The following is a 25306-nucleotide window of genomic DNA, read 5'->3' on the forward strand; positions in this document are numbered from 1 at the left end:
GCTCAATGGCATGAAGAAGTCTGTGCTGAATGTTAGGTTTATTTTAAACATCTTGAAATCTGCATGGAACTCCTTTTCACATGCATACACCACAAATACTACCCATACTCCCTACTAAAACATAGAGCAGGCCAGTCAGTAAAGGGAAACATTATCTGCTATTTCAACATGTGTTCATAATAAATTCATAGTTTAGAATAAAATAAAAGACGAGCTCCCTGTCATCACAACTGAAACACTAGCAGCACTAGTGGTAAAATGTGTGCTATTTTCTTCCTATTGGTATAAAGCTCAGTTTGTACTAAGGTCAAATCACTTTGCCAAAGAAATTAGTCTACCAAGTATAGTTCAAATTTTCCTTCCACTCAGAATTTCTTACTGATGAATCAGTATTTAGGAAACATGGCAAATTTTGCTCATCTTCCGTGAGACAGGATCCTTCTTAACTCCCTAACACAAACAAAACTCATCTGGTATACACTTGTATTTTTTTTGTAATGTATTATAGCCTCCATCCAACCTGATGCTAGCAATCCATACTGAAAGAATCATACAGTACCTGAGGACTCATACAGCCATAGTTTAAGGTGTCTACCCACAAACACACAAAATTGAGGCACCAGACACAGGATCGTTTGCCTTATTTCATCCAGAAAGTCTGCAGAGTATGACTGCAGGGTAAATCTCCCAAATCCTAGAATATTCCCTTACATGCTGGACTGAGACCATACTATTAGTATCTCATTCAATAATTCTGTGGCACCCACATATATCACACATCACTCAACTCCCATCATTCACTGCAAAATTTCCAAGTCAGGAGGTTAAGTGACACTGAGGAATCAAGTTTAGGATTTCCTAACAGTACTTTCAATAAAACTTTGTCAAAAATGAAAATGTATTATTCTCAACATCCTTACACACACACCTTAGACCTAGGAAGAAAGAACAGTTAAAACAATCAATTCCACTACAGGACCTAATTGATCTAAAAATACAACTGGCTTTAAAAATGTAGTCAGCTTACAGAGGTTCATGCCTATGAACAATAACTGGGAAATTTTCAACAGACTGAGGCTGCAAGTCAATTAAAGCTGTTAAAAATGAAGTCCCCAGCTGTCTGCCCCAAATACCTCACAGTTAAGCAATTTCAAATACTGACCAATGTATTTATTTTTTTTTTCCCACATAATCTCTGTGGATCTATTTTCTTTCTTAAGAAATGTATCTTTGGCCAAAAGTTCAAAAGAATTCTACCTATAAACAGTGTCTTTGAACAAAGAAAGCACATTAGTTCATTAGAGAATTGTCACAGTCTAACAATTCAAGTCTAAAGGCAAACTCTAGGATTGGTGTCAATGCCATGGAAGAACTTTTTTTCTAACATTGCAAAGCGACTTCAGGAAGGATCAAGTGAGAGAGAATTGCTGGGAAGTCACACTTGCTGCAGCCACCCGTCCAAACGAGCACCCAATGCTCTGGTGTCAGTGTGGCATTGCCTCCTCCTCCTGGCATGTGAAGGATTGGGCTTCTTTACTACTTCACAGGAATATTGCTGCCCTTTTCCCTCTTCAGAAATCAGCTTTCAAATTCAGCAATGAAGTTACAGCTTGCCCACACACGGAGGAGAAAAACAGCCAGTCAAGATAGCCTGCCTACACTGAAACGCATTAATACTCCGTGTAAGGAGCATCCACTTAGAGATCTAATTACCTTTTAACATATGCATAGTAGTCTTATGCTTTTAGTTGTTTCACTCTAACTTCCTGAATGCTGCCCTATATCCATGCTCTTAAATAGCAAGCACTGAATATTTTCCCTCAAAAGAAGCCTGTATTGTCATCTTCTAAGTCAGCTCACAGTTCAGCCTTTCTAACCATCCAGAATATACTTTCTTCCTAATGTAATTCTATTATTCCTTTTAAATACCTCCTCCCTCTTGCCTCCATTCATTTCCACATCAAAGGCCGTACAGACTAACAAAACAGGAAAAAGTAGTGCCATAGCTCCCTGTGTAGGATAGCTAACTTGAAATCACAGAAGTCTGACAGAAGCCTCTGTAACTAGTAAAAGGCTCTATTTCTCAAAAATAAAATTGACCCTTCTCACTTCATACACAAAGACATTCCCCAACTGTATCTATGCCTCTTTAACTCAGACTTTATAGTGGTAAAAACAGCTTAATTAACTGCTTTTGGAAGACTTTTTCTGGGAAAAGTTCACACTTGTACAATGCAACTCTCAACAGCAGATTAAAGCAGGTAACCATGTAGAAATTCTGAAGAAAAGTCTTCCACCTCTGTTGAATCCACACACAAGTCAACTACTTCAGCCGATCAGCAAAGTGATGTGAATTTCACTCACAGCTTGACCTTCTCTATACTGTCAGGAATTGTTGCATCCACAGTTCTCCCGCATCATTGCTGAAAGCTCCACAGTGAGAAACACCGAAGCCTGGCAAACGTACCTGTAATATGTTTACATATTGGTTTAATCATAAGAATAACTCTGCTGCTTACTTTACAAGTGCCATTTAGTTGGATCTGGACAACAAAGCCATTCCACCATGCTCTCAAATGATGTTGGGCATCTCACAGAGCCCACGCTCACACGATCAGCTCCCAAACCCACTTCACATTTCCTTCTTTTCAGAGACACCAGTGTGACTGATTCTAGGAGGTTCTCCAAAACCAGCATGCAGACCTGGCTACCAAGAAGACAGAGCACTCCTAGTTTAAACAACCGTAAGAATTGTGGTTTTGTTTGCAGCTCAGACTTTTAAAATGAAAGAGGCAGGAGACTGCAGCTGGAGTCAGAAAGGGCTGTAGCTGCTGCGAGGAGCAGGGGCTGGCAGTTGCTAAATGACAACATTTTAGCCACTTCACTGAGTCTCTGAGCTTCCAGACTACCTCACTGTTTCCTGAAGTTCATTACCATCAAAAACAGACACAAAAATGCTGTGTCAAGTCAAATTCTGTTACACTGAAGTCTAGAGAGCAGCTTCTTTGCCTTTAAATTCTCAGTTTTGTTGCATTGATGTTCTCTACTAAAAGAAATCCCCTCAGCCTTCAAGGCAAGACACTAAGCAAGAGCCTAAAGTAGGGGATATGGATGCTCTGCTCTTCGAAGTGCCCTTTGTCACTGCAACACATTTTTTAAAAACGTTCTTCCTCTCAAAAAGACACAAAAATAGAGCGCTTGAAAGCTGTCAAAGCAGCAATAAATTTTGAAGTAAATTCAGTGCTTAATGTGGGCAGATTGACAGTACTTGAAAAGCAAATGCTCTGTTTCTCCACTGAAGACTTACAGCACGGGTGTATTAGGCAGGCTTTTCCTCAGCAGTTAGTCTGCTTTTACAGCCCATGCTGTAGGGATGTGGTCTCTGAAAGACCTTCAGATGTGCGAAGAAACAGAACCGCTATCACTTCCACTTACTCAGCATACCACTGTAGGCAACGCAAGTTTTAGGTCATGCCAATAAGGATGAGTCCTCAAGTCTGTCTCTTTTCGGGACACGGCTGTGATTGCAAAATGGCTTCTGTCACTAGCTGCTTCAACTGCACTGGAAAACTTTACTGTTTTGAAGGGGTGTGAATCTGGTTACCAAAACACAAGAACCCTGCTCAAGCCAAGAGTGTAACGTTCAGGCCTGTCTTTAATCCCGTTTAACAAAATTTGCAACATTGATGGTTGATTATGTATGGTTTATGCTTTTCCACAACTTTTTCAGAGCTGTGACTGTGGGCTTTAACCTCTGCTTAAAGCAAAATGAGGACAAGTTTTTCATACAGTGCTGTGCACAAGTTCATCGCTGTCAACAATTTTTATGTATCTGATCTGTTAGGGCAGCAGTGGGCATAAAAGCGGGCTTAAAAGACAGTGGGATTCATACTGTGAGAGCGCACTTCCAGACCCAGAGTCTCCTGTCTATACAAGCAGAGGCACAGGATCCTCCCTCAATCTCTTGTCCATTCTGCTCCTTGTCTGTTCAGCATGTAGTGTACAGAGCGGCCGAACCCCGGGAGCTGTAACCGTCCTGGAGCCATGAGGCAGGAATGATGTGGGTGCTAAAATACAAACCCAGCACCACTGTACAATTTCTTAGATGAGTACATCAGTTTGGAGCTTCAAACTAAAAGCAGTTGAAGAAAGGAACCTGTTTTGTATACAGCAGAAATAGAGGAAAACTGAACCAACATTTTGTATAGAGTAAGATATAAATGCAGTGTGCATTAAAAGCATTGAAAAAAAAAAATGTGAATAACAGTTTTAACTCCAAAAGCATAGCAATTCAATGAGACTGAGAAAGCACCATACATACACCGAAATCAATTTCTGATATGAAAGCTTATTTTACTGTACAAAAAGGGTACTGCAGAGAAAAATATGAAAATAAGAATCATTCCAGAAAAAAGTCAATAAACATCTAAGTGAGACAAGTCTCAGTAAAATCTGTTTATTGAAAAAACAGATTCATCCCAACTGTAATTCCCTCTAACGATCTTAATTTGATGAGTAGATCTTCCCAATGAATGTTTATAGGCCTCCTCCAAGAAGCTGACAGCCACTAAGGATGAGCTGGGAAATAAGAGACCTGCTCAGATCTTTGCCATAGAGCTTGAACTACTGGTTCACATGGACTAAGATGTACTGCAACTTCACCTTTCTAGACAACTGTCTGTTTATAACTACAATCAAAGAGAAACATAACTTTCCCCCAATGCCAAGATTCAGGTCAACCACGGCAGCTGTTAAAAACACAGCAGCTTACCGCCTGTGCTAGGATACAGCAACTGAAGACTTGGGCAAAGCAAAAGCACACGGATGGCACCGACCTCTTTGTGGACGTGCTAAACCTTTCTTTTCAATAGATACGGTTACGGCACCAGTTGCGCTGCGTTCAGGAATTAGATCCAGCTACAGCATGGGCTGCAGAGTGGCTGCAATCTCAAAAACAAAGGCTCAGACTGTGTATGTTTGTTCATTTGTGACTGCAAGCATGATTTTCCAGTAGAAAGAATACATTTGACTGCTATCGTTGCAAAATTCATCAGGTTGTATACAACTTATATTTAATCTCTTCCAGCATGTCCTAAAATTATATATTGATATATAGCCCTACTTCCTTAATATTTCCAGTCACTTACATAATTTGGTGAACATCATTACCACACATTTGCTTACATTTGCAATCTAAGAAAAATAACATTCTTTCTGACAATTCATCTCAATAAGGCTCTTTTTAATTTTTATGCAAATGTTTTATTTTCAAGTTTAAAGTACATCAATACTAGGAGAATTAACTTCAGACAGACTGCCTGCACATTGTACTTAACATATTCAGAGCTGAAAATACAATTTTATTTTATTTTTTTACTAGTAGTTAGCCTGCTGGGATTGATTCCTGATATATAGATGATAAAATATTCCTCAACACGCCCCCCGCCCCCCTTCCCCCCAAAAATAAAAACAAAACCCACATCATTCTGATATTAACTAGTTTTATTATAGGTCTCTAAGTCAAGATCAATATTCTGTTTTACAGACAGAATAATAAACATGACAGGGCAATAACTTGCTGAAAGTGATTGTGTAGTAAAGGGACAGAAGTGGGCACAGAAGCAAAAGTCTCCCGAGTCTCTGACAAGTAACCAAAGCACCAGGTCACAGCAGTGCCCTTTCACTGCTTCAGGATTCAATACACCTGAATTTCAGAAACCACACAAACACACCTTATCCTATAGACTCAGTGTGGAAAGGTGCTCCCAAGAGGCAATGTACAAGATGAATCCAAAAAGAAAATTTTCTTTCTTGTTTGAATGTTCCTTAGTGGATTTTAAAAAACAGTGCTGGAAAGTAAGAGCAGGAGTAGCAACAGCAATAATGATGATACAAATGAAAAGCTTGAGTCCTGCGGCCTGGTCCTGGGTTGCTTGTGCCCCTGAGCTCTGCTGTGCCTTCCCTGATGGGGACCCCAACAGGGCACACAGGCCCAGGGCCAGCCCCGAGCACCACGGGAGCACCATGGCACTTGGGCCGGGCAGGGGGATGCTCCTGCAGCCCCCAGCCACCACACAGTCCCTGCGGGGGCACGTGTAGGCTCAAACGGGGAAAGTCATGAACAGCACCTCCATGGCCTGTTCCCCTTCCCCCTCACACTAAGCAAATAGCAGCAGGAGACAATCCCCCAAATGGAAAGATGCCGGTCATTTTTAATTTTATTTTTTGTAGGAGGCAGTTTTCGGAAACTGTACCCAGAGGCTTAAGTAGCCCACTGATAATTTGTGAACACAAAGACCTAGCTTCTCAGGGTCACATTTCACCTCCTTCCTGCTCCCCCTCCAGTTCAAGCAGCAGCAGTAGCTTTCACAGGGCAAAACTCCATAGGAGCTGGAAGCTAATTACCAGATGTCTTGTAAATCTTTCCAATCTGCACAACTTCATCCAGTCCGCAATGCTTAACATCAGCTCTTCTGGAACCTTTTCATCCTTATTTTTTTGTAACAAATTTTCAACAAGCCAGGAGTTCTTTGTTCTCTCCTAATAAAACAACCTAAAATGTTAACAGTTCAGCATGAAACTAATGAATTAAATGCACTTTTCTGGAGATCTGAACAGAAGTATTTATGTGAAAATGCATTAATTCTGGAATCAGTGCTTTCGGCTGTTTCTTTAAAATAACTTTAGAACTACAAAAATGAATACAAACAATGGTTGTAAATTATTTATGTGGCTTGCCAAACATATGGCCACTAAAATACTACACTTACTGAGGACAACTTAAATAAAAATGTTACAGGAGGCTGAAAATAAGAAGTGGACCAAATCAGACATTTCCTCTGATTTTGCTTGATAGAAGTTCTGTCCACAAAGTTTTACTCCAAATAACTGCTAGCAGCAATGCACAGATATTCTGCAGAGCATCGAGCATTCGAATCTACAATTTACATGAATGGAAATGATTTTCAATCGCCTCCTCTTGAGGCGGAATAGTGAAAAAGATGAAGAGCGAAGAGTTGGTCGGTCAGCACTGCTGACAAAGGAGACTGTCAGTTCTTCCTTATCCATTTCAGTGGGATCTGTATCAAGTAACCACATGGATGTAGCGTGAAGCAGGAACATACACCCCCACGCACAGGAATCCTTTGGTTGACAGAGTTGGGAGGGCTTTGAAACACCGCAGGAGCAGGCTGCTAACATGGGGGGTGTCTGACCATGCTCTGGAAGGAAAGATGTCTCCGCACTACCTAGGGCAGCTGGGGGCCAAACAGCCCCCGGGCACAGCCTTCAGAGGCCAGAGAACCGCTCCAGCTTACATCCACTGCTGCTACGTCTAAGACTGACACTGTGCTGTACCCCTGCTGTCTCCCTGGAACCTGTCTGATGCCCAGGGCTAAGAGGATTGGTGACATATGGCTTTTTGCTAGCTGTATAGCAAGAACGTCCCCTTTAACATCAAAGCTACCTCATTTAAACCTCTTTGGCCAAAAGAAACAAAGCAACAACTTTCACCTAGGGCAAAACATAGACTGCTGGATTCCACATGTTCTGGAAAGAGTCTGTCATGACTAAAACTGAAGAAGTTTTGCTTTTATTTTGCACAAATTCTATCCTGTAGATGTTGCAGATTCGTTTACGTGAAGATAAATACCCTTTTCAGCACTCAATATTATACTTGTTTAGATGTATGCATTTTGGATAATAAGCCTACCACACTGTGTACTTCTTGCTAGTTTAAAAGCATCCACTACAAGCAGCATCTTTCCCCTCAAAATACTAACTTAAGTACCTAAAATATTTTTCTCAGCAAAGTATATTCATGGAAGCACAAGAACAGGATAAGATTGCATTTAGCAAAAAAGATGATTAATACGTAATGAAAAAAAAGGGCAAAAACCAACAAAACCCAACCCAAGTTAAATTCATTTTTAAAGGTTCACCATTTATGTAGAAAGAAGGTTCTGCTGCCCTAAATCACACAAAGATGAAAAGCCCAGAATTAGCTTAAAAACAGGACTGCACAACATAAGTGTTAAAAATAAGGAGTGCTTGGCTTTGCTTAAACATTCACTCAGTTAAACTGCAAAAACTGAGACTTCACTTGTAGAGCTTCCTTTCCGTAAGTTCACTCCTTTTAACACTAAACCACACATGCACAAAACAGAAAAAAAACCACCACCAAATAACCAAAACAACCAAACAAGAGGAAACAAGAAGAATGACAGAGGGTAAAGGAAGGAAATATTTGAAAGGAGAATGGATTTACATACTTTTCTTTCCTTCTTTCTCCATCCTTTTGTAGGGGAAAAAAAAAAAAAAAGGAAGAACAAGAACTTTCACAATTAAAAGTAAATAAACCTTGATTCAAGGCACACTTTCAGAATTTCCACCTTAAAAAGAGAAGAGAACGAGAAGAGAAGATCCCAAATTACATCCACAGAACTGATTTTTTGACAGGAAGCCCACGGGGAAAGGCTTCCGCAGTTGAAGCTGCCCACTCACACCCATTTAAAAATACCGAGCCGTGCTCCATCCCAGTAACAGGCCTGGCGTCTTCCTCCCCTGCTGCCTCTGCCACCCCTGCCAGGCCTCCCTCGGCTGCCAAGCGCACGATGCCCGGCTCCTGGCATTGAGTAGCCCCTTTCCCGGGCGCTGGGAGGAGCACACAACCCCGACAGCCCTGCCTTGCAGGCTGCCAGCCCTCCCACCTGCCCAAAGGCTGTCTGTCCCGTACTGCGGTGGCCAGTGCCAGCAATCTCAATTTTCCCAGAGCAGACAGCGTCATTAAACCTGGGTTCCTCGTGCGGGGATGAGGTGCAGCCTAAATACCAACACTGAAGTATTCTGTGAAGGAACAGTAAGCTGCTCGCCCTCTGCGAGTGCAGAGGGGGGATTTCCTGTTCCCCTCTAAACTGAAGACTGTCCTCAAACTGCATTGTTCTGCGAATATCACCTCCTTTTGTCGGATCTAAAAACCCAACTGTTAGTGACTAAAGTGACACGGTACCGCTGACATTTTCCTCACCACTCAGATGACACAGAACTCAAACATAAAAAACTCCATGAGTACATAGCTCTTCAACAGGGAATAATGCCAGGCAGCTTTTGAGACAGGTATGGTTGCTGTATGAATCAATGTCACACATGAAACCAGCCATGGTCTGAAGCCAAGATTCACGTTCGGCTCATCACAAAAAATGACCTGTTGCTGTTAAGGAGGCTTTTTATTTATTTTCCTTCAGAAGAATAACTAATTACTTGATTTTGATCTTTGCAGGAGAAGGCTAAGTCTGTTTTAAAATCTCATTTCTATTTTTACTAAATATTTCCTGAGGAATCTCAGGTGTCTTCAAGACTGTACTCTGCCACACAAACCCAATTCTCTGAAAGTTAGTGCAGTGCCCGAAATGACCCGGTGTGTGTGGGTACTGCAGGTACTCAGTTACTTGCTGTACTGCACCAACCCTAGGCACTCACACAACGGTCTTCACATTACAAATGTCCAAAATCCACTGAAGGGAACTGCTGTTTGTTAACTAACTTCACAGATTTCAAAGTCAGGGCTGGAAGTAAAAGCGCAGAAGCACCTGACTGTAATATGACTTGTGCTGGGACTGTGGGACCAAAACTATTTTGGAAATGGGACTTTGACTCTAAAACGATCTGTACAGTTAAATAAATTCAAGCGTGTTCCTACTGTGAACAACAGAGAAGTGTCTGTGTTCCCTTCTGGTCAACCACCCGGGAGGGCTGAGGCCGCACGAAGCTCCCATTGCATCTTGCAGCTCGGCAGGCGCAGTGCCCGTACACGCTCCCTCCATTGCCAGCACTCCAACAAAGCTCAGTGAGAGAAGACCAGACCCTTCTGCCACGTTACATTCCTGGTGCCTTCCGAAGAAAGGAAGCCAGAGGTCTCCCTCGTTTGAAAGAATTCAGGGTAACAACATAGAAGAGTTGCTCCCTTTTATAGATGTAAAATTACAATCCTGAACTACAGAAATGTGATGAACTGCAAGCCTACATGGATATGCCATATGTGAGCCAAAAATGTAATGCTAAGGCAGCAGCAGTGTTTTTTTTCCAATCAGACTAAAAGCAATAAACTGTTCAAAATATATTTTAGGAAGGGAAGTACTGCAAAATCTGGTACTATTCTGCTGCTGAGAGTCAATGCTGAAGTGATGACACCAGTAATTCCTATCTGACTTTTTCCATATGCTTTACTTACACTCAACAGGAACAGTCACTGTTGTCAGCTGTAAGGAGCCCATCCTAACTCTTGTGTGTTAAAAATAAAAAAATATTTACACTGTCTTCCTCCAGGGCCCTTGGCTATCCGTGCTATCCTACGTACCTTAAACACTTACGAGTGCTTCTTTTATTTAAATGCTAACAAATTCCAGGCAATTTTACGAGAGTGGCTTTCTGAAAAGATAATTCTAACATGCTCTAGAACAGTAAATCTAGAGGCACCTGAAGGTGTCCCAAAACACTTCAGAGCAGAGCACCTGGCTTTAAAGGTTTGCCCCAGAGAGACCTCCAGCACCCAGCACAACCTCACGGACCGCTGGCTCATCCGAGTCGTGACAGCAGCAGCAGTACACCTTTAATAACAGGCATTAAACCACTGAAGGCAGAAAGATGACCATTAGGAACATGAAGTAGAGTGCACCATGATGATACTTCCTAGCTTTTTTCTCTCTTTTTTCTTAAGTTTTATATATACTCCGCAGACTGGCATTTCTGTGCTTCTCTGATCAGCTCAGTGGCCATGCCAAGCAGAAATAAACTAAACATAATTGTCTATTTCACATCAGAAAGCATCCAACAGAAAAATAAATCCCAAATTTCAAATACCGACCCCCTCCACCTTTACCTACTTACTGTTTGATTAATTTTGACAGGTTAGGTCCACAAAACTAAAACTTTTCTGCTCAGCATGTTGTGATAACCACATAACAACCAGAAACAAGTGAAAGCTACAATCTTCTTTATTTCTGGATTTCTAATCTTTTTTAAAACAAAGATGCTCTTTGTTCACAAGACTTCTTAATTGGTTTATGTCTATTGCATAATGATATAACAATAGTCTATCCTGTTTTTACTATAAACTAAGTCCAAACAGGATGATACACTGCCTCTAGCTGTTTTCTTGCTAACCTCAAACAACTATACTGATGCAAATCTGTTATAGTTACCTGAAATACTTTGATCTGTTACAGTGCTTGTGTTCCTACTGTCAACCTTTATTTTGCCTTAGAAATCTTTCCTTTTAATATAGAAATATGTCAATAGTGAAGAAGAGAGATCAGAAAGAAAAGTGACAAAGGAATATTAGAGGAGTTGGATTAAATATTCATAAACCAGGAAATGCTAAATTTGAAGTTAAACATGGCAACCTTAATTCTAATCTCTCCTACATGTTCCTAAAGTTTCTTTTATCTGCATGACTACACACTCTATCTTAAATGCATTTTTCACAATTTTAGAGATGTCACCTTTTAATAAGACAGATATTTTGCATCTATAACCTATAGAGCAGACTGTCCTTACGCAACATCCTGCCAGTCAAAAACACCGAAGTCCTAGTGAACACCTTGGCTCACAGGCTGAGCCAAGTTCACCGGTAACATACCCCATGAAATAACTACTAGGAGCACACTTCCACTACTGCGGTGAATTATGAATTATATGATTATAGTAAAGAAAAAGTATTGGAGAATATATATATATATATTTTTATAGATAAGATGTCAAATTAATGCTAGTGTTATAACAAAAATGGTGCAAATAAACAAGAAGTAACATATTACAGTGTGTGCTGCTTGCTGCTGTACAGGATACAAGATTCAGAGACTCCCTCTTTCTGATGAACTTCCACTAGAAGGGTAAATAAGCACAGCACCGGGGATGGGATTCAGAGTCCTAAATACCTGTATCTAATGCCACTTCAGATCTCCTCAGATAGCTCAGACTTCTCTATGGGCTGGCTGGACCAAGAGGACCTGCAGCAGCTGAAGGCCAGGCTCGACACTCTTGGGGATCTAAAATAGCACCAGACTCCTGTGTTTGGGCACCTGAATTACTCCTTTTATGTTTATTAAATGTGTATTAAAATACAATGTGTATTAAAATACAGACAAAAAAGCACAATCAGTTTGAAAAACAGTAGTTAAAAGGAACCATACGGTATAGGACAGCTGTGGTTGTACACACAATTTTAGAGATACTGCACAGTCTGCTTAACATGAGCATGTATACACTTGGGCATTTGTAAAGTTATAAAGCAGCAGCAACTTTCCTTCTGAATCCTTTTTTTTTCTTATATATAAGGAAACTGAAAAATGGTAAGGCATTAAAAAAAGCCTGACTTCTTCACTGTACATTCTCAGCCAAGCGCTCCAAGAGCTTGCTTGCTTACAGTCCCTTGGCCATTACATTTTATATACTTGTCAAGCACAAGACTGTTTTTTTCCTGCCTCCTCTTTTCTTTCAGCTACATGGCACTGATACTATTTTGCACCTTATGGCTAAATAAGATGCTTGTTTGTTCAAAGATCTTGAGACAATATGTGTCAATACTCAAATAATCAAGTATCCATAAAGAAGACAGATGATGGAATAATATATTCTGCAGACCCATGAGAGTAAGAATGACTTTTATCTGTGAAGAAATCATCTTATCTTCCATTCAATAAATAAAACAGTCCATTTCTTCTTTAAAATTTGCAACATGTACACAAGAGAAAATAAACAGCCACATTCATACAGTACATCTGCTTTCTTTGGATTTACTTTCCTCAAACATTTCATTTTTACTTTAGCTTAGGGCACAGCTTCAAAATATATTTGTATCACTGAAGAAGACAAAAAACACATCAAGGAACAGCACGTCTAATCCTAAACCAGCTCTCCTTAATGGACAAAGAAAATTCTTTACCAGCTTGAGGTTTGATTCTCTACTTTCGCAGCACAGATACGCCTACCAAAGATGCATTGGCAAATGCACCCAAAAAGAGTTAAAACCTATAAAACATTCTCCAAGATTTCTGCATATTTACAGAACCATTACAGAATCCTTCAAGCACAATCAGACCTCAGTAGCAGAGAGAAGCAAACAGTAAGAAACAAGACCGCAAGAAAAACTCCACAACTACATGGGGAGCATATCTAGCATGGATGAGTATTAAAATTGCTTTTCCCAAAGCTCACCAAGCTACACTGCTCTGGGAGTCTATACCCCATCAGTATACACTGGTGAGAGAGGCATCAGATGCCTTTGTCTGTGATGACTCTACAAACTGAGCTCCGAAACAAGGCAGCTGCTGTCTGGATGCAGAATCAATCCATTTCCCCTCCTGTCTTAAGATATGTAATGCTGACAAGAAGTTAATGTTATCTATATGATGGTTAATGATTCAGTCTCTACCAGCTTGACAGTGTCTGTGCTGTGCCCTACTCCACAGCTCAGGGGAGTTTTCAAAGTAAAACACCACCTTCAGCCATCAACAGATCCCACGTGTGTTATAAAAACAAAACAAAACAAAAAACAACAACAAACCAGAAAGACCTAAATCCCCAGAACTAAAACCTCAAACTATTTTTTTTTAGAATCATGCTTTCCTCAGAAATGCCAAAAATAAACTCTACTGATGTAGGGAGTAATTTGTTTCTTAGAAAAAGCAAAGCTGATTTTGTCAGAAAACTTGCTGCTAGAAAAGTAATTATAATCCAATGAAGGTGCTTGCAAAGGATTAGAAAAGAAAGAAAAATCCATCTGGTAAAAGGGCTCTGCGGTGTTCCCTCATCTTGGAGGGCTGCCCCTTATGTTCTGCAACAAAAGGACTGACAGCGTGTCCTACACTAGACCTGTTACTGGTTTTAGATTGGAAATACCTATTGGAAGAGAGGCCACAGATACCTTTGTTCTGACAGAAATCCCTCAAACCCAGCAACAAGTGACACAAAGTCTGCAATAACAACTCCAGGATGGCATTCAACTTCTTTTCTGTATGCTGACTCTATGTTAACTTCTGAAGGCTAATTATAATCATTGAAATTTCAATAAAATCACTCCACTGTTGAAAAACAAACTGAAACATGCTATCATACAGGGATTTTTTCAACGCAGCCAAGGATACACTTGGCACTTCCCACTTTTCTGTTCATTTCAGCGGGGTTGTTCCAGAACAAACACACATTCAGAAAAATTTAAATAATCTGGAGCAGCTGGATGCAATCTTGATTTTCACTTAGGAGAGCAATGTTCAAAAGCCTGTCCAAAAGTGAATGAAAAGCAATGCGTTCACGTCCAAACTCAAAAGGGTAATTCACATTACTGCTGAGAAGCTGTCAGCAGCGGGTTCTTGGGATGTGGTGGAGAGGAGAGGACCACTTTCCCTGTGGTTACGGCAAGTCAGACAGCAGCTCAGTTTTATTATCTGGGAAACATTACAAATGTCAGCAGCAAGGGGTCAACTAAAAGGAGCCTTAAAATGATAAATGAGATCAGTGTAAAACACAGTATTACCTTCTGTTCTTGAATAGAGATATTTTATGTTGGCTGAAGTAACCTTAGAAATATCCTATGGCAAATGCATTACAGGAGCATTTTCTGCTTTCCCCTTTCCTGAAGACTTTGTCTCTACACATTGTGATAAAGTCTGACAGAAATATATCTGAAGTGTAAACTACCTTGGGTAATTCTGCAGAAGAATTCCCACGCATGCCAGTACAGCAGGGAACTCACGAAGTGCATAAAACAGTTCAACTACTGCAACAGGAAATAATCCTGGAAATCGCCCAGAAGCTCAGCTCTGCTACCGTCCTTACTCGCTTTCGGTGCTGCCTCTCAGAGCCACTCTGAGCTGCAGGAGCTGCTGGAGCCGACGTGGCCAGGCTGCAGGTCTGCAGGGTGTGGGGTGCACCGGCCAGGGAGTGCACTGTCCCCTTCGGGGAAGCAGGGAAAGAAAGACCTGGAAATCCAGAGCCCTTAAACACATCCTGGGTAATCTGGGGAACCTAGCAGGAGGAGCTGGTTTCTCAGCTAGTCACAACCAGCTGGGTGAGCAGGTCCAGCTCTGGAGCTGGTGATGGCTTGCAGTTTCCAATCCCAGAAATGTGCAACCAGGAAGGAGAGAGTGGCAATGGAGACCACTGAGGCCCCAAAACTCAAGACATTTTTCTATTGAAACGTTTTCTGGATAGATGTTCCCCTTAAAATTTAGTGGAGACAGTAGAAAAACAAAGATTTAAGCAGACCTATTTTAATCTGTAACTTTTCACAAGACATATGCAGGATAGGAGTCTTTTATAATGGGTAGTAATATCTGGTTGGTATAGGAAATATTACGCTAGCATTAGATATGTAGAGCATTATTTAATGTGCACAAATGTGCTTAGCCCCTCTGACTGAACTCTGTTCTCAGGTAGTGTTCTCTGAGCCCTGCCTAATGCCCCTGAAGTTAACGAAGGTGCTTTTACCAACACAGCACTGGGTTTTAGACACTACCAAGTGCTAGCATGAATTAACTTACTTAACTCAGAAGATAGGAACGTGTGCTTTTATCTAAAAAACACACACATAAAAATAAAGAATGCTTTAATGTATTGCTAATGAATTAACATTAAAAATTAATATTTAACAATTAGCAATAATTAACATTAATAATATATAGCTAATGAATTAGTACAGCTAATGAATTAATAAACAGCATAAAAAGCGGTAAAAAAACTGAAAATGAAAGACCTTCAATGGTTTCAGTAAAAATTGCTTTCTGCTTTGTTCAGTTTTAATATTTTACAGAAAAATCTCTCTCAGGATGTTTCCAATCTCTTAAAATAAGATACAAAATCTCTTCATACTAATTCATTGTTCTTTTGTGCAAAAGCAAACCCCATGATCTTATTATTTGAATCTCTTCATAAACAGATTAGATCCACATACACAGCTACTGTGTTACATATGCATGTGACAACCTCTGGCATATTGCTCTAGCAGCACTCAAGCACACATCTCTCTACCAGTTAAACAATGTTTCCTGAAATAAACATATCTTTTCAGTTATCACAAGCTATAAAACAGTTCAAGAGCCCTGAAGTAATCTTTTCATTAGCCTGAGATGCTTAAGCATTCCGGTATTGAGACATCCCATATAAGCCTTATGAAACAGGGGGAGATAAATCCTACCCTCCCATTTCCTTAATGAAAATGCCTAATAAAAATGTAAACTAATTCTCTTGGCTGCCACTATCCTGTCTACTGAATGAATTCTTCCTTTTCTCCCTTACATATCTAATTTTAAACCTAGAATATCAGTGTGGCCACCTGAGATCACTCATTCAACATCACAAGCTGCCACTGGTTTCTCACCTTTCCTTGTGTCCATTTTTTTTTTTTTTGTCTTGTCCGAGACCGGACAGGCTCACCTGCCCTGCTAGCAAAGGCAGCCTCTTCAGGTCGCTGCTCTAACAGCCGCGCCAACATTCACTCTCTATCAACACAGCTAGCACAAACGCCTCAGCTCGACACATTTCCTTGCTGAAAATGTGTTAGTAAATTTCAGTCATCTACTTGATGATAAACATGCATATGCTTTTAAACTCAAAAATGTATTAAATATATTTAGACCATGCTTTTCTCTCTCTCTGGAAATGCCTCCTTGTCCTCCCATATACATATACAGAAGGCGCTGCCCCCTCAGCTTGTGTCGCTGCTGCCAGCTGAGTGGGCACTTTGCCTCCTGCTCTGCTCCCACAGAAGTCCTTGCTCAGCCCCTGCCCTGCGTCCCTGGGGTCTCTCACGGGAAGTGAGAGGTGCTGCCTGCCTGAAATCTGATTGTCGAGCAGCAAAAGGAAGAGAGGGGAAATTTCAGTCATTTTCATGCTTGACCTGGAAGCCAGCCAAGAATGCCAGAAGCACCTCTGGACAATCTGAAAAGCCATCAGCAAATATAAACTAAAAAACCAAATCCTGAAGCCTCCAGCTAAAAGCTGGGGGTTGTAAGGGAGATCTTGGTAACACTGGGATGCTGGAGAAAAGTTGTCTGGAGAACGAGCCAGGGAAGGAGCCAAAGCAAGGGCTGCTCGGGGACACGGCTGGCAGCGACCTCCAACCACAGAGCCCTACCGCCCGCACCAGGCTCTTGCCACCATCACTGGGCCACGAGCAGGACCGCGAGATGCTTTCAAGGCAAACAGGTACCAGGGTGGAAGCTGCCAGAAGGAACACGCACAAGTTGAGACTGCTGGAGAGGTGGGCTGCTTTTCACCATGTAAAGCTAGAAATGAAAACATGCTGATTTGGTCCTGTGATAGCTGTAAAGCCTGCCGTAAGAGAGCACTTCTCCAAGCACGCTCCCAAAGGCACACACCTTGATGGGGACCCTAACAGGAAAAGGCTGCAAGAAGCTCTGAAAGGGGAAAGTGGATGGGCTTCCTCCAAGCGCAGAGTTTAGAGACGAAAGCTGCAGCAAACCTTGTGGTGCAGAAAGCTGTCTGCCCTTCCTTCCCTGCTGCTCTTGCGACACAGCAGGCAGGTGAAACAAAATGCTTGGGCCTCAGCTAGCCCAGGCTACTCCTAGGAGATACAGCTGGACAAACGTGCCTCTAGGTCCGTTTCTCTACATCCTTGCTGGCTGCCCTCCCTCGTACTGCCCCATGTTTGCCAAGTCACAGCCCTGGAATTAGCTGCTGGCAGGCACCTCAACTTGTTTCTGGCTCGCCCAGGTAGACGTCTCACTGCCAAGGAGATGTACTCTTCCTGGAAACAGCAATCCTCCTCCTCCTCTCACATCCAACAGAGCCAACCTTGGCCAAAGAGCAGGCTTCCCTGCGGAGATCAGCGACACTTAAGAGTGGAGCACCTGTGAATGGCCCTATCAAGAGAAAGCAGAAAGTAAACACCACCACTCCTTTGTGGGTTTGTACAACAGGAATTAGACCACTTACGAGACCGCCTCCGGCTCATTTGTTTATTATAAGGTGCCTAACACATAATTAGGCAGGGGGCCCTGACCTTCAAAGTCCCTCTCGCTTCAGTCTGCGCTCTAACCTTTTGATGAAAAACAGACAGAAGAAAGGAACTGGATGTGTTTAGTACATGTAATATAAGCAGGTCTGGTGGCATGCTGATACTTTCCAGTCTCTAAGGAGAGGATAACAGCTGTCTTGCTGCTTCAGCCTCCTGCTCCCGATTTGATTCACGCAGCGTTTAAAAAAAAAAAAAAAAAAAAAAAAAAAAAGGACCACAGACCAGAGCACCATGCTGGGGGCAGGCAGACAAGAGCCTCTCGTGCAAGCTTCATTTCACAGCTTTATACACAAAATGTCCCACGCGGAATGCTCTATCCCCAGACAAACCCTGAGCGTTTTCTCCCAGCAAACGCCAGTCTAACCTTTTTTTTTTTTTTTTTTTACCACTTTGCTTTTATGCAAAAAGGCTTATTTTTCTTTCAATTCTATGGTTTTCTTGGAGCACTGGAAGAAAAAAGAAAAGGGAAGAGCTTCTCCTGATAAATACTTTGCTAGTCTTCCTGTTCCAGGCCACTTTTGTCATCTTCTCCACGTAAGCACAAAACGGTGTGGATAGAGGTGGTCTCTCACTGAAGCACCAACTCTCGTCTCAACTGTGTTGCTCTCTGGAGCACGAAGACAGCTCCTCCCAGGATCCAATGGCATTTCTGCACCGAGCAGGCAGCCTTCCAGATGAAGTCAGGTCAGTTGATTTTTCTCTGTAGTATTTGTTCCTCCATAGGATTCTGCCTTTTGACAGTTCCCGCAGTGCATTTTGCTGGGCTCAGCAGCTCACCTGCATTTTGTGCTCCTCTGACGCTCCCCTGGCAGCACGGGAAGGGAAGCTCTCAGCCACACTCAGTGTGGTGTTGCTTTTCCCATTGCTGGGAGCCAGACCCCAATGCGCACAGAGAGCAGCTCCCAAGGGGAAGAGCAGCGCAGCAGCCCTCCACATCCCGCTCTGCCAGCTGCCTGGCGCCTGCAAGCCTTGTCTACGCTTCTAAAACATGCGCAATATTCCACGCAATACCTCGCACTTCACTGTAGTCCTGTCCACGCAAGGGCTGAAGCAATTCTCAGCTACACGTTTCTGGCACTTCACTTGACTTTTTTCCACATTCGCAGAACAGATCCAACAAATACTATCCAAGCTCTTGTTCTCTGAAACAACAGTAGTGGGATGAAATCAACTGCAATTTCAGAAAAGCGTGTTTCAGATGCTGAGGACAAGCTAGAGGATTTTTTATTGCAACTGACTCAAGGCAAAGCAGAGAAATTCACATGCCAGGCACCAGGGTAAGACATTGGATATGTTTTATAGGATCTCCTGGAATGGTGACATTATACCCTGCAGCTCAGCTCTGCATAGAGGAAGATGATTTCTGCAGTGATGTCAGCCCCTTGTACAACAAATCCTCAAACTTTCTTCTCAAAACCACTTAAAAATACATTTTCTTCCAGCTGACATTTTCCCACCCTCCTGGAAACAAATGGTAAAACTGATTTTTTTTTTCCCTGAAAAGTTGTGATTTAAAATAAACACACAAAGCCTCCTTTGAAAATGAGAACTTAATTCCAGCTCCAGTGGTTGCACAAGCACTAGAGGACCAGCACTGCTCAGCACCAGCCCAGGTGGCTCAGCCATGGACAGGCAGACACGCGGAGCAAACCTTCTGACAGGGGGCAGGCATCTCCCTCCGAGCATCTCCAGGCACTGCCTCTTCCTGCACGGTGCCTGAAACGAGCCAGCCTTCTAGGGGGCAAAACAATCTAAGGTTCATCTTCTCTCATCACCATGGATATGCAGACATCTCCTATTCAAACCAGAGCTGCCAAGGAATAAAGCAAACGAGGAGAATTCACAGCAGCAGTTGCTAGGGGCTTTAAGCGGCTCTCGCAATAGAGGACAGCTCAGAAAGACACTGTCTGCAGAGCTGACTTATTTCACCACCTTCCCCTTCAGACTGCAGCCCAAAGCTGTCGCAGCGTACTGCTTCCCCCTGTCCCCCAGCTTGGGCTGCTGCCCGTTTACATGCCCAGCTAACGAACATCTTGGGCTGCTGCCCGTTTACATGCCCAGCTAACGAACATATCAGCTGCACATCAGGCAGCACAGAGGCAAAAGGGGGGCTGGGATCTGTGACTGCTTCATCTGGCTTGCACCTGTATTTCTGGCATATGTGCAAACTGCATCCAGATCACGCTTTCTTCACCCTAGATAGGGAGCACAGGAATCACCTAAATCACCTAAAGGATGTGCTCGATTGACTTCTACCACGGATCAAGATCCTCTGTAAGACACTGAAAGGGGTGAGTGCTACTTCCCTGAGCAGGATAATGGCCTGAGCTCTGCTTCCTAACTGTCTGACCTGGAGGTCATCAAGACAAGCCATCCAGCCCTCTGTTTCAACCAAGCAGCAAAACCAGTAGTTACGGCTGGCAGAGAGGAATCCGTCCTTCTGAGCGTGCTTGTGTTGGGACTGGCACAACAGGGTCCCCTGACAAGCATTTTCAGGTGCTAACAGGACACCAAGAACAACTGTTTAAAAAAAGAAAACAACAACAACAACAACAAAAAGGAGGTATTTGCAGTGTTGAGGAGGCCTGTACAAACAGACAGTGGAAACGAACAAGAGCCCACACTACCTTTCAACCCCCGTACTTACTGGGTAGCACTAGGGGCTCCCCACCCTTCTCCCACATCTGAGCCCAGAGACACTCCTGCTCTGAGTGTTACACCCTTCAGCACTTACTGACAACAAAAGAAGGTGCAGTTTACACTTACTTTTACAGCTCCATTAAAAGGTGACCTGCAAATAAAAGAAAAAATCAAGCACATTTAGTATTATGTGCTGAATGCCCCCAAAATAAACGGGGTTAGATGAGCATTCAGCCCTCATGTAAAAATTTGGAGGAAAAAATGGCACTGAATGCATACTTAGGTTCTCCTAACTCTCATGAAACTGAGTCTTCCTAGGAGCGATGGACTGAGCAGTTCCTTACAATCCCTGGCTTCAGATTTCCTCCCCTCTCTGCTTCCAGAAAGCGTATTGGGATGGAGGTGTAATTCCTTTGAATGGCATATTTCTGGAACTGCCACAAGAAACCTGGCAAAGGCCAGGCTGTGATGTGGGGATGGACGGCAGGCAGGTCCCACTTGCCCTGCTCAGGCACAGAGGGCTGTGTTTCTCAAATGCACTGACCTGACATAGGGCTAAGCCCCGTTTGGAGCGCCCAGTGGATCAGGCATCTTTGAAGATAAGGCTTTGAGATGTGTTAAAAAATATTAACAGTGCTTCGCAGAGCTGTAGGCGGAGCTCTCTCTTGTGAAATACTTCCCGCAGCACTCGAAGGCAATAGCTACTCCAGGTCTTGATCCCCGCGCTGCCTTCCCCTCCTTCTGCCTGCACGTGGCCCCGTTTAGCTGACTCCCTTCCCTCTGACCCCAATTCAGGAAAGCACTTCTGTGTGTGCTTAAAACTCACCAGCTTCAAAGGGAGATAAGCACATGCCTCTGTGCTTTACTGAATGGCGTGTTCAAATGAACGTAGACCTCTGCTACTGATACTCTTTGGTAACTTTTGTACCTTTATTACCAATTACCCCATGTAAAGTGCTGAAGAATTAGCCTGCAAATGCTTGGATTACTTCATAGCGACTCCCATTCGTTGTGACTTATAAATATATAGGCATGTAAAAGAAGATTAAGGTTTTTTCTGTCAGGCAGTCTTACACCACTCGCCCCTCACACGAGCAGAGCAGACTGTTAGCCATCGTGCTGCAGAGCTCTCCAACAACCTTGTTCTCCCCCAAGATCTTATTTACCTTTTTTTTTTTTTTTTTTTTAAAAGTGAGACTTTGATAGAAACCACATTAACCTACAGAAACACACTGCAGGGGTGTTCAGAAAGAAGTTGTTCAAGTAAGGCCTAGCACCCAGCTGCAAATCTCTGAAGTAAACAGTAGCTTTGGTGACCCACTGTCATCACAATATATTATGGTACAAGCTAACTGTCTGCTTGGTTCGCTTTTTTTTTTTTCCCCGTTTATTTGGCTTTCATATTTCTCATTATTTTCCATAGTCTGATACTGTTTTATAGGTCTCCAAGCTGTTAATGCAAATCAGCAACATTATCCTACAACTAAGCATTTTTAAGTACTGTTTTGTAAATACAGGTGTGAGAGCAACCAGGGGAGTGCACACTCTACATCTCAATGGAGAATTTCTGGCACACTGACTGATAAAAAACATCATTTAGACTAAGAAACAAAACAAGTGAGTTATACGAATTCCTGCTAATAACAATTCTTCACTTTTTAGTAGACTAATAAATACAACTGCAATGGGTTAAAAAATAATTAAAAATCATTCTAGTTTTAAGCATTTAGGATCATTTAAAATTAATGCTGGTGAACCAGAAAAAGGAAGTAAATGATGCTGAATTTCCACTTACATTTTAGAAGAGGTAGATGATGGAGTTGAACAGGAAGCACTGCACAAAAGCTGATTGGGTTTATCCTTTCCCTTTGCCATCTTCCCTGAATAAACCCACCTACCTGTCATCTTTCTGCTTTCAGCTAAACATGCAGCTGGCATTAAAGGCAAGTTACTTCTTGCCTTGCCTGGGAAAAAGCAAGCCAGTGACCTGACCTGCCTAAGGCATGGCCATGCCCCACGTGCAGGCATGGTGTTTTCATGCCAGTGCTGCAGCCAGGAAGCACGACTGACCACTAACAAAGCACAGGAAACCAGCCAGAAAAATAACACCCAGTGGTTAACACATGAAAATAAACAGAAAAAAAAAAAAAGGCAAGAAAAGAAAAAAGAACGCTTTCATTGATTTCACATTCCCTGCAATAACAGCAGACATCATACTTTACAAAAATATGCCTTCTGAGGAGCTTTCCAGAATGTAATGCTTGTTGTTGTCTGATCCAACATCTTCCAAGCCTTCCCTCCGTTAACATTTCAGCACAAAATTAGAAGAGTTTAATTGTATAAAGAGAGAACCATGCATGAAAACGTGGCATGGAGTCTCGCTGAGCCTCAGTCCCTCAGAAAGAGACCTCAAGAAGCTTTCAAGTAAGGCAAGGATGAGAGCAGAAACACAGCAGAAACTACAGCAGACTGCTTGCCTAGGAGCCGTACATGCAGAAATAATACTTACAAGAGGCACTCTCTCCTGAGCAATTAGAAGTGTGATTTAGAAAGGAAGAAAACCAAGACATGCACACTGAAAGATTTAAATATTTTGGAATTACTCTGTCAATTTACATTAATGTTAGCTACTTTCACAATAACACTCGACTGTTAGACTACTAGGCAACGCCATCTAGTGATGAGAGCTGAAAGAAAGTCATGCCTCATCCTTTATTAAAAGGTTTTCTTGCAGGAGGAAATTCATGTCAGTGGAACTACAGTTTCAATAAGTATAACATTTCCAGTACCTACAAGCACTTTCAAACCTACATTTATCAAAAAGGTCTGAACCATTTTATTTACCCCAAAGTAATTTATGTATTTTACAATACAGAGAGAGAGCTGGGAAGTCACATCAGAAGTTAAACATGCACATCATGTAGTCTTGAAATGATACAGAGATACAGCGCAAAGCCCAGTAAATTACCTTCTAGTTCAAAGCAACAGCTACAGATATTATTTGTATGATAAAATGATTTACATAATTTTTGAAGATCTCTGCTGGCGTGTGTAAAATAACTGCTTAAAGAATTTAACCCCAGCCTTACAATCTCAAGGCGAAAAACAATCCCTGTGCAGGTTTAAACTCACTGCTTACTTTAAGGAGGGGGGGACTACTTGGTCAGCTGCTGGTGAGAGCTGCTAGCTGTAATTAGCTTCTGGTGGAAATTGCCAGCAGACGCAAGGAGAAGTTTAAATCAATTGGCTCTGCTTCCTCCTCACAAGAAAATTGGCGTTTCAGGGCTGCATTCCAGCGTGATGGATCTGAGAAACCAAAGCCAATTTGACAAGAAAGGGAAGTGTCCCTTTTCATGGCCTGCTTTAGCCCTGAACACTCTGCACGTTCCTGGAGAGGATGTCTCATTTCTTCCTTTTTTTTTTTTTTGAATCCCCAGAAAAAGCAACTACAAACAAACAACAAATATTCCACCAAAAAATCCAGTGTTCAGCCCCAGTGATTTTCACTTCACAACTGTGAAAATGGGAGAGGGAGGGACAAGATGCGAAAAGTCAGAAACTGAGGATAAAGGTGTAAGCACAGGCAGACTTGCAGGAAGAAACAGAGCCCACTGCATGGAAAGCTGAGCAAAACCCTCAGGCACAAGCACCGCGGCCGGTCCAGACTCACCCCAAGCTCACACTGCCAGTTCAGTGTTTTGATGGCACAGTTCTGCACTGTTCCACAGCACTGCAGCAACTGTTGCACAGGTACCTGCTCTGCCCCCGCTCTGCTTCAGGCCATGCTTTCCCCCTGTTTTAGAGGCTGCCTAAAATCTCAATTTCAGCAGCGCACCCGCCTTACCAACCAAGTGGCATGTACATACTAAGAATTTCTGTCAGGTTACCTTTCAGCACCGACTACCTGCACATTTAAAAAAACTTAGTTGATGATGTGTTTAGATTCCCCAGCAAGTACTGCAATTCAAGACATAAGAATCTCACTTGTAAAATATACTCAATACAGCACTCACGGGAAAGCTTAATGGCACAGGGAAGAGTTTAGTCAGGCAGAAACTCAGGCATGGGAAAGTGACCTTTTTTGACACTAGATAGACTGGTCACATAGTAAAACTACCAGAATTATGTAGGTCCTGCCACAATGCTAGCATGTTGCTAGCAGCTGTTGTGATGTGCTTCCTGAAAGGACACACAGGGACAGCACAGCAGAAGTGCCACAACCACTCACGCTCATGCTGCCCGGTGTGTGCACAGCGCTCTCCTGGGTATTGTTTAATGCTCCACTACCCTACTTAAACAGGGCAGCTTCTGAAAGAGGCAGGGGGTGCATTTACCAGAACTTTTTCTAGCAGATTAACGAGAAAAAAACATGCACGCACATGCTTGGGTATTTTACTCACACACACACAATACTACAGTTTCCACAGAACAGGTTTAAGAGCACTCCAACAATGTTACTTCCTTTTATAAAGGCCCATTTTAATATTAAACATCTTCCAAAATGCTAGATGGCTTTATCCAAATGGGTTGTTTTCCCCTCTGATTAAGAAGAAAAAAATCTGTAGATCTAATCCTGCCTACAGGCTATCTTTTTATCTCCTTTTTAAAATGTCAACACTTACTACTTAATTATAA

General features: G+C 42.3%; 1 protein-coding gene across 10 annotated transcripts in view; it reads right to left on the reverse strand.

Annotated features, from left to right (window-relative positions):
- Positions 1–25306, reverse strand: part of UBE2E3 (ubiquitin conjugating enzyme E2 E3) — a 61062-nt gene that overhangs the window by 13360 nt on the left and 22396 nt on the right. Inside the window, exons 4-5 of one of the 10 annotated variants that reach the window (XM_080601094.1) lie at positions 20798–20822; positions 3024–19173 (exon numbers count right to left, since the gene is read on the reverse strand). The exons of 5 other annotated variants lie outside the window; for them this stretch is intronic. In XM_080601094.1, the coding sequence (XP_080457220.1) occupies positions 19111–19173; positions 20798–20822 (88 nt within the window). In that variant the 3' untranslated portion in view covers positions 3024–19110. Of the gene's footprint in view, positions 1–3023; positions 20552–20797; positions 20823–25306 lie in introns of those variants that run through there. 4 more of the 10 variants (XM_080601095.1, XM_080601096.1, XM_080601097.1 and 1 more) reach the window with 4 other exon arrangements.

The sequence above is a fragment of the Anser brachyrhynchus genome (genome assembly GCF_964034855.1).
Source record: "Anser brachyrhynchus genome assembly, chromosome: 7".
NCBI classification, from domain to species: Eukaryota; Metazoa; Chordata; class Aves; order Anseriformes; family Anatidae; genus Anser; species Anser brachyrhynchus.